Source organism: Arachis duranensis, chromosome 7 (assembly GCF_000817695.3).
Source record: "Arachis duranensis cultivar V14167 chromosome 7, aradu.V14167.gnm2.J7QH, whole genome shotgun sequence".
Taxonomy (NCBI): domain Eukaryota; kingdom Viridiplantae; phylum Streptophyta; class Magnoliopsida; order Fabales; family Fabaceae; genus Arachis; species Arachis duranensis.
The window spans coordinates 74860097-74869651 of NC_029778.3; the positions used below are offsets into that span (position 1 = coordinate 74860097).

The 9555-nt window shown below is 30.2% G+C and overlaps 1 protein-coding gene across 2 annotated transcripts; it reads left to right on the forward strand.

Annotated features, from left to right (window-relative positions):
* The first annotated feature begins 6545 nt into the window (after positions 1–6545).
* LOC107459918 (uncharacterized protein At4g14342) lies at positions 6546–8356 on the forward strand. 2 transcript variants are annotated; one of them, XM_016078226.3, is made up of 4 exons: positions 6546–6667; positions 6742–6827; positions 6907–7030; positions 7963–8356. In XM_016078226.3, exons 1-4 carry the CDS (start codon positions 6662–6664, stop codon positions 8008–8010), a joined length of 264 nt encoding a protein of 87 aa, XP_015933712.1. In that variant the 5' UTR covers positions 6546–6661; the 3' UTR covers positions 8011–8356. The 2 variants fall into 2 exon arrangements, with proteins under 2 accessions (XP_015933712.1, XP_015933713.1); XM_016078227.3 differs by lacking the exon at positions 6546–6667 and having other exon boundaries at positions 6736–6827.
* Positions 8357–9555: the final 1199 nt, after the last annotated feature.

Consider the following 9555-nt stretch of genomic DNA (forward strand, 5'->3'; position numbering starts at 1 on the left):
ACCTAATTTAGTTAATAGTTGATCATTTTTGTCAAAATTAATAATCTTTTAAGTCAAAATTAATAATCTTTTAAGGACTATTTTATTAATAATATATTTCAGGTACCATCTTGTCAACGTATAAATTTTTCAAATTCTGAGTTGGTATCTACTTCTTGTAACAAATATAAAAACGGTGTCATTTTACTGATGAATAAAAGAATAAAATAAAATAAAACAAAAGCCACCACAAATTATCAAAAAAAGCAAACAAAAAAAACCCGAAATCCCTTAATTGAATTTCCTCTTTAGGATTTTCTTCTCAAAGTCTCAAATCTCCACTTTTTAGCTGCCAACCCCGTCCCTTTCTTTTCACTTTTCACTGTTGTCACTATTGTCGTTGCCTTCAACCCTGCTCACCTCTAGCCGTGCCTTCCAGTTCCAACCGTTGTGCCTTTCTGTAGTCGTGTTCCAATGTCGTCGTCGATGCTTTTGGAAAGTGTATTTTTTTCTCTTTGATCTTTGCTGTTTTTTCACATTTTGTTGATGATTGCTTTATTGTGGAGGTTGCTAGTTTCTTTGTTCTTATTACCTTATTGTTTTTGCTGCTTCTTGTTGTGTTGTTTAGGGTGTTATATTCTTGTCATTAGTTATTGAATTATTTTTTTCCTATTTATTAATTTGTTAATCACTTCACTGCTGTTGCATTAGGTGTTATTAAATTTTTTGCTATGTTGTTATTGACTTATAAATTATTGTTGTTGTCTAGTTGTTTTTGTTAATCGTTTTTTGTTATTCACTTTTTGCTGCCATGTTGTTAATATGTTATTCTATTATATCTTACTAATTTTATAACTAAAATGTGCCATGTGTTATTTTTTTTTATTGCAATTGAAATCAACTTTTTTTTCCCAAAATTAAAGAGCTATTTCATTTGTCTCTTTCCTTCACCCACTCTGTCTCTCTTATATATCATTATCAATGACTAATTATAAATTTGCGAATCAAAATATGCAATATAACATTATCTAATTACAATTAAAATTAAATTATATCTTATCTTACTAATTTTACAGCCAATATGTGTTACATGTCACTCTCTCATTGTAATTAAAAACAAATATTTTTCTTTAAAATTAAAGAGTTCTCTCCTCCTCTCTCTCATTCCTTCACCGACTTTATCTCTGTTATATGTCATTATCAATGACTAATTGCAAATTTGCCAATGAAATGTGCAACATGACATTCTCTAATTACAACTAAATTTAAATAAAAATTAAAATTAAAATATAACTATATTATTATATTACTAATTTAACAACTACAATGTATCACATGACACTCTCTCATTAAAATTGAGATAAAATAATTTTTTCAAAATTAATAAACTCCATTCCTCCATCCCCTTATCTACCTCTCTTTCCTTCTTTATTTCTCTCTACATTTTCCACTCTATATATAACTTATAATTTATATTTGATATTACTAATTTGATAAAACAAAATGTGTCGAGAGATATTTTTATTACAATTAAAATAAATTTTTTCCTCTAAAATTAACAAACTCTCTCTCTCTCCTCCTTTATCTTTCTCTTTCTCTTTCTCTTTTCTCTTTCATTCTCTATTTTTCTTTGTCTTTCTGTTTTACAAAAAATAAAATTAATAAAATAATATAATATAATTAAAAAATAATTCTGTAATATTATTCACATAAAAAATATATTATTATTATATGCATACTTTTTTAACTTTTTATTTAGTTTTAAATTTTCATAGCTTATCTTTCTGATATATATTTTTATCTCTCCTTTTTCAAATTTTTATTACATATAATTTGAAGAAAATACTAATATTGTGATGAATAATTAGAATTGAGATTCAATTTAAACAAAAATTTGAGTTAATTTTATAACTATTAATATAATTTTTTTTATACTAATATTTAATTATATTTTTATATATATAGAGAGAAATATTTTTAAATAACAAGCATGAAAATTAATTATTTTTATGTGTGCAACATACTTAACACCTAATCAAATATAAAAGTATACACATTAAATTCTTTCATGTTTTGGATAATGAATGTTAAAATTAATTATTAATAAAAAATTAAACTCTTTCATGCGAAAATAATAACTAAAAAGCTTATTATTTGATATTTTTTATCCATGGAGATCTTGGTCTTCTTAGCGATGGTTATCAGTGGTTAAGAGAAAGGGGAGTTGAATCTTAGCTTCTTTTTCTACTGTATAGTAGTTTTACTTTCTCACAGAAACTTAGGAGATATTTTTGCTTTTGTCTCGTACCGAGTTGAGAGATATTTTTATTTTTGTCTCCTAAGTAACAGAAACAGAAAAGTAGTAGAGAAGAAGAAATAACACCCAGATGTATCCTGGTTCAACTACTACGTACAATATAGCCTACATATAGTATCCATCACAATAGTGACAGAATTTCACTATCTTTAACAGATTACAAATACCAGTTCTTTTCCTAGGATCTACCCAATTCTATTTGGGACAAATCTAGATTTTAAACCCAATCTAAATTTGACTAGACCTCAATCTAGCTTTCAACAGCAAAGTGCTAACCCAATTTGCAAGAGAATCCCCACAGGATCATGCACAAAACAGAAAGATGTACAAAGAATCTCTGAAACATTTTTTGACTTTTTTTCACTGTTTAACTCATTGCCTTTTACCTCTCATTGGTTTTTTCTTACAAACCTCACCATGTTTACCTTTTATAATGAGACTCAGACATATCAAAACTGAGAAAAAGAAATACTTAATGAACTACATAAAGGAGAAGAACTCTAACAGCTTGGGTAGCTATGAGAGTGAACTTTGTGCTTTTCACTTCCTCTCCTTGCCTTCAACCCTTGGCCATTCATCCTTAATATAGAAGGGTGAAGATTTCAAAGTTGAAACAAGTTCAACCCTCACACTTTCTTCTTCTCCAACATCAGAGTATCAGCAGCTTTATCAGAGAGGAGAGAGAGAACTGATTCTATTGCATGCATGCTTACCTCTTCTCTCTTGTCCTTTTTCTTCAAGCTTCTTCAATCTTAACCATTGAGCTTGATTTTGGCCCCAAATTTTGATTTTGACCATTGATGTACTTCTAACCCAAGATGGCTTCACGTTCTCCATTGTTGTTTCTTCCATGCTTGAAACCTTGAGGCTTTCTTCTTGATTCCTTGGTGTAGCACTAAAGAGGAAAGAAACTTTTTGTTTTTCCTTTGACCGAGAGATACTAGCTGCTCAGTTGTAGCCTTCTTTTCTTTGTTTTGATTTGGCAAAAATCCTTTTGCCTTTCTTCACAACCTACTTTCTGTGCATTCCATTTCCTTTTTTCTTCTTCTTAAATGAATGAATGATGTGACCGAAGCAAGAGAGAAGAGAGAGAAGAGAGAAAAGTTTTTGGTGAAAATTTCAAGGTATTAATTGAAATAAAATTTAAGTTTTAGTCACCAATGAATGAGAGAACCGTATGAAGCTTGGTCTTTTTGGATTCCTTACTTTAATTCATCAAACTTGGTTCTTGAGCTATTTTACCTCTTGGATTTGGTTTCTTTCACTTTTTTCTTTTTGTTTTTCTTTTTTCAGTCACTAGTTTTGGATCTATTTGATACGGGACTAAGCTTGTTTAGAGATCAGGGCAGACTTGCTTTTAAATGGACTAATTTTTTTTCTGCACGCTAAGTCAAATGTATCAAACAAATAATTAGAAAACAATTTATTAAACACTTAATAATACTTTTAATAATATTTGTTTATCATATTAATTTAATATTAGTTTTTCAAACTCAACTGGTGCCGTGTTAGATATTATTAAAATTTTTAATATGTTGTTATTATGGCTGCCTAGTTGTTGTTCTTGTTAATTGTTATGGCTGCCATGACTTTGGATTTGTGAAACTCATAGCATTTGACCATTCAAACCTGTTGTTTGAGTACAAGAAGAACAGTGATTATGGCTCTTTCAAGATAAAAAGGAGACTATAGAGACATCTTGGCTTGTATAGTTGTATGTTGATGAATATCTAAACCCAAAGGAAAATGTTTACTAACTTTCTTTCTTTTTTCCCCTTTTAATGTTGAATTAAATTTTCATGTTACCACATCTTGATATGAATTTTAACTCTGTAAACAAGGTAGAGCATATATATAGTTGTACATGTCTCTAATCTTTAAACCAAAGCAGTAGTTTTACTGTCTAACAATTTTCCATGCCATGCACAGCATATGGTTTCTTCAATGTTACAAAATATAAATAAATAAAGCTTTTGAGCTCTGGATATCATTATGGTATAATTAAATATAACATTACTTTGAAATGAAGATATAATACCCTCATTCGACCTTAATATGCATATTTTGATACTAATTGGCACCCACATTAAGCTTAATCTTATTATCTCAACATTCAAATTATTGCCGTTGTAAAATTTAGTAAATATACCAAAAAATATTTTTAAGAATAAATTAATGTTTTTGAAAAGTGCGAGAGATGTGATGAAGACCTCGTCCTAGGAGCTTTTGTTTCATTATTTGAGGATGTAACATCAATATTTTGTAAAAAAAAAAATATTTTTCCAAAATTTCAGATTTAGTTATATTATTTGTTAATATTAAATTATTAATTGAGGTCAACGCGTTTTAACTTTTAACTCAAATGGTATAGTCTTCTCATACTCATTTAAGAGGTCGCAAATTTGAGTCTCTCTAAAAATTATTAATTGAAGAATATGATATTTTTGAGGGTATTATATCTTCATTTCAAAGTAATGTTATATTTAATTATATTATTTATTACCAAAAGTACCCATGAAGTTTACGAACGCTGACAAAAGTACCCATAAACTAAGAAAATTAACGCTGTACCCATGAAAGATGGATTCCGTATGACAAAAGTATCCAAATCCTAAATTTTTATTGATTTTTTAATAAAATTCCCAAACTACCCCACCCTTATCCCATTCTACCGTCACTCCCTCTCTTCTCACATCTTCCTCTCTCCTCACTTATCCCTCTCTCAAAAACCCTCACTAAGCCTTCTCCCTTTAACTCTTAAGGTGACTACAACACCTTCATCGCGCGCTTGTGACCTAACCTGGGGAGAATATCGCCGTGGCGCACCTGTTGCAGCCGAGGAAAACGTCATCGTAGCGCGCCTGACCCAGTAGAAGAGAATACCATCCTCGCATGCCTGAGAAGAGAGAGAGGTCGTGGTGCTCTTGCATGCAGAAAGAGGGTTCGGTAAAGAAAAATCAAAGAAGAAAGGGAGGTGGCGTTGTGGATGGAGGTTCTGCCATTGACGATGTTACAGCCGGCAAAGAAAAGGTATTTCTTTTTTTCAAACATTTTTTATTTCATTTTTCTTCTTTTCAGAAATTGATTTAGTTACTACTAAAATGATATTGTTCTATTTTTTTTAAATCTGCTTCTATTTTTTATGGAGGTTGAGATTGATTTACAGAAGATCAGGTTTATGGCTACTTCTACTTCTGATTTTTGCTAAAATAAATTTTAAATTTGATGAATAAATTTGTTGCTTTTTTATGGTTGATGGCTGTTTCTACTTCTAGTTTTATTAAAGTGAATTGAAATTGGATGAATGAATTTGAAAATTTTTATATGTTGAGTATTTTTTGGTGTTTGATTGATTTGGTTTGGGTATGAATTGTAAACTTATGAGTGAATCGGTTGAGGTCCGATCCTCTACCACCACCACCACTACCATTGATTTCGGTCTAGTTTGTTGTAGGAGTAGTTTCGGACTCCATGGCAAGGGTTGGTGCAGAATGGGTTATGAAAGGTTGAAAAAATGAGTTGAGGTTGAGTGTAGGGTAATTTAGGAATTTTATTAAAAAATCAACAAAAAATTAGAATTTGGATACTTTTGTCATACGAAATCTATCTTTCATGGGTACAACATTAATTTCTTTAATATATGAGTACTTTTGTCAGCGTTCGTAAATTTCATAAGTACTTTTGATAGTTTTTCTTACAAAAATACACAAAACTACAAAGTAGTTAGTAAAACTTATGAATATAATAATAAATAAAGCACCATTTTTTATTGAAAAAATTATTCTAAAAAACTGTTAAAAAGATTTAATTATTAACAAGGACTTTTAATACTAAAATTATTAAGAAGAGCAAATTTTTTTATAATATTTAAGAAAAAGAATCAAATATTTTTATACAAAAACAAATATATCTTTGATGATTTATTTATTTATTTTTTATAAATTTTATGTTAATAAATTTTATTTCTCTTAAAATTTTAATAATTTTTATTAATTAATTAATTATTTTTTATTTTTGTGATCTTTAATCTTTATCCAAAAAAATAAAAGATAAAAAAAGTAAATAAATAAATAATAAAAATTACTAAAATTTTAGGAAAAAATAAAAAATTTTGATATACAAATTATAAAAAATAAATAAAAAATAATTAAAGATATATTTATTTTTTTATAAAAAATTTTTATTATTTTTTTAAATATTATAAAAAAATTTAATCCTTTTTAATAATTTTAATATTAATTTTTTTTTAATAATTAAATCTTCCTAATTGAAAGTATTGTGTGCAAGAGCAGCTCAACTTGTGTCTCTATCTCTGTTCTCTCACACACGGAGACGGAGGCAGCTCCGTATTTCTGAAGAAGCAATATGCAGGTATGAACCTTCAATCTCACCTTTTCCTTTGGCTGAGATCGTTCCTTTTTCAATTTTTTGGGGCTTCTATGCAGGCAAGTGATAGGTTTAACATCAATTCCCAACTTGAGCATCTCCAGGCTAAATATGTTGGAACTGGTCATGCCGATTTGAATAGATTGTGAGATTTCTGTGTTCCTTTTGGAGAAAAAGAACTTTGTTTTTGGTATTTTTATATATTTACTATGCGATATGTGCAGTGAGTGGGCGGTGAATATTCAGCGTGATAGCTATGCTTCATATATCGGGCACTACCCTTTACTTGCATATTTTGCTATTGCTGAAAATGAATCCATTGGGAGAGAACGCTACACCTTTATGCAGGTTATGCTTTGAGCTCTTTTTCTTTTTCTTTTCTCATTTCAGTCACCTTATTAATTGCAAGATTCAATTATTATTATTATTATTGTTGCCATTCCTTTTGATATATAGATTGTAGATTGTATTATGCTTGTGTTCCTATATCTGCAATTGGCTTGTTTAATCCGTTGTCCTGTTTGATGATTAAGTTCTTAACTCTTGAGATATGCTCCAGGTTTTGGCTAGGGCAAATGAGAAATTGTTGTTACTGCTATCATCCTGCTTAATTCTTTTTCATGGGAGTGTTATCCCTGCCCCCGACAAGTGACACCTCCCGTACTATAAATTTTTTTCATTTGTGCTGCACATGGTCGTGGCCACAGTTTAACAATAGGTCTCTAGTTATAACTTCTAAGGATTATAGGTGAATGTTGCTTGCTTTATATTTTGTTTTTATTTCATATTGGTTGGACATTGGTTTCTCAAATCATCGCTGTTTATAGATGTTTATTCTGAAGCTTCTAGTTTCTTCTCTCTTTGGTCATCTTCTTGATATGTAGAACTATATCGTAAACTTGATGTTAGAAGAAGTTGAAATGGTTAAATTGTAAAGTGAGATAGGAAATCTAGATGGGTTTGGGATGGAATATATCCAGTTTTCATTTCTTAAAAAGGTTAGATTGTGAGAAGATATACAAAGTAAAGATGTTGAATCATATACCTCATTGCATCACACACTGTATGCCTTCAAAAGGTTGTGCCAAGCAATTTGGAAACGTTGGCACTTTAAATTTCAATTGTATATTTATTATTTTAGTTTATGTTTGATTGGGCATATTTTATGCTTATTGTTACTATATACTATGAGTGATCCATGTGCGAATTCTTCTCTAGGTGTGCTAGCATATTGTAGAATTTCTTACTCGTTTTATTGATGAATTCAACTTTGTGTGTAGAAAATGCTCCTACCCTGTGGTCTCCCTCCAGAAAGAGAAGAAGATTGAGAATTTCCATCTGGATTACAAAGAGTCAAATCACAACAGTTTTACCCTTTGATAATTCATTGTACTGTGCTATTCTGATTGGAAACATATGGTTGTTGATTAGAGGTTACTGAATCATCTTTCTCTTTCTTGTAGACGCTTAAGCTTTGGTTATAATGCAGCTTGGAATATTGGCTCGAGATGTTCAGTTTAGCTTATATTTTATGTTGGTTTAAAGAATAGTCTCTACAAATTATATGAGCTTGTGTATGTGCCGAGGAAGATTTTCCTGCTTCATGCTCCCATTTTACTTTTCTCCAGCTAACTTGGTTCCTCATAAGATTTTTATTGATGGATATTTTGCTCATTTGTTTTTGTTAAGTACCAAGTTTTGTTTGTGTTTATGGTCCATGTTGTAGTAGCTTAGTATTAATATTGTGAAAGATCCATTTTGAAGGTTCTCCTACCCTTACAAACTATGGTGAAGTTAGGCGGTGTTTGGCAGCTGGGCAGGACACATACAAAGTAGGAAATTTGTATTTTTATCTTGTGTGGGCTACCAAACACAGCCTTAGAGAATAGGAATAAAATTAAGATTAAGGGTTCTGTTTTGTGTAAATAACTACATATGGGAATTGGAGACTACTACAGTCTACAGATAATCAGCATACCAAACTTGTGACCCTGCTCTCTGGCATTTCTCTTCTTTTTTTCATTGATGACTGCTGTGACCTCTGCATGGGAAGTAAGGTCTAAAGGGAACACATTAATTTTGAAGTGTTAATGCCTTTGTTGTAGAATTTTTATGCTTATTGGTTTAGTTTGTGGCATTTCTGAGTGTTATGTTTCCACCGATGAGTGATGAGAGGTATATTTTCAGGTTGACTTATTTAGTGAGGTCTTAAGGAACTCAATGAATTTGAAAGTGATTTCCAATGCCTGGTTAGATAAATCAATGTTTAGTAGTTTGTTTTGTGGCATTTCTGATATTTTCTCTTCTCCATTCATCACTGACAAAAGTGCTATACTTTAGTAAACTATCAATTGCGCCCTGACAAAAATAATTCTATTTTTATTAATAATAAAAATATCTTTTAAATATTTAAAAATGCTATAAAAATATTCAATTGTAAAGAAAATCCTTCTCTAATAATGAAATAGACAGGTGTGGCAAACGGAAATGTCAATATGGCATCCGTTACATATTGAATCCTATTAGGTTTCCAATACCCCAAATCTTAAATCCTAATTTTCCTAATTCGAAACTCTCTCTCTCTCTCCCTTTCTCTCTCTCAATGTAATCTCCCGATTCTACATAGAATTAATTCTCAGAAATTATGTATGAGAATTCATTAAACATTTGAGAATCACCTCATACGACATAACAATGTTCCAACCTGTTAGCGTTTTCAATCCGTTTGATTCACTTTGGGCCAAAATTTTTAGAATTAGTGTCCAATTTTTAATTCTAAAAGTTTTCCTAAGATTTTCTACTGTTTTTATTATTCTCACACAGTACTAGACTGACTTAAGCCGGTATTGCCAGCTAAATTACTGGTACGCATT

Bases quoted from the DNA above. Each gene is read 5' to 3' on its own strand.
- LOC107459918 (XM_016078226.3), top strand. The intron at 6,828-6,906 runs GTGAGATTTCTG...CGATATGTGCAG, and splicing joins CATGCCGATTTGAATAGATT to TGAGTGGGCGGTGAATATTC. The intron at 7,031-7,962 runs GTTATGCTTTGA...CTTTGTGTGTAG, and splicing joins AACGCTACACCTTTATGCAG to AAAATGCTCCTACCCTGTGG.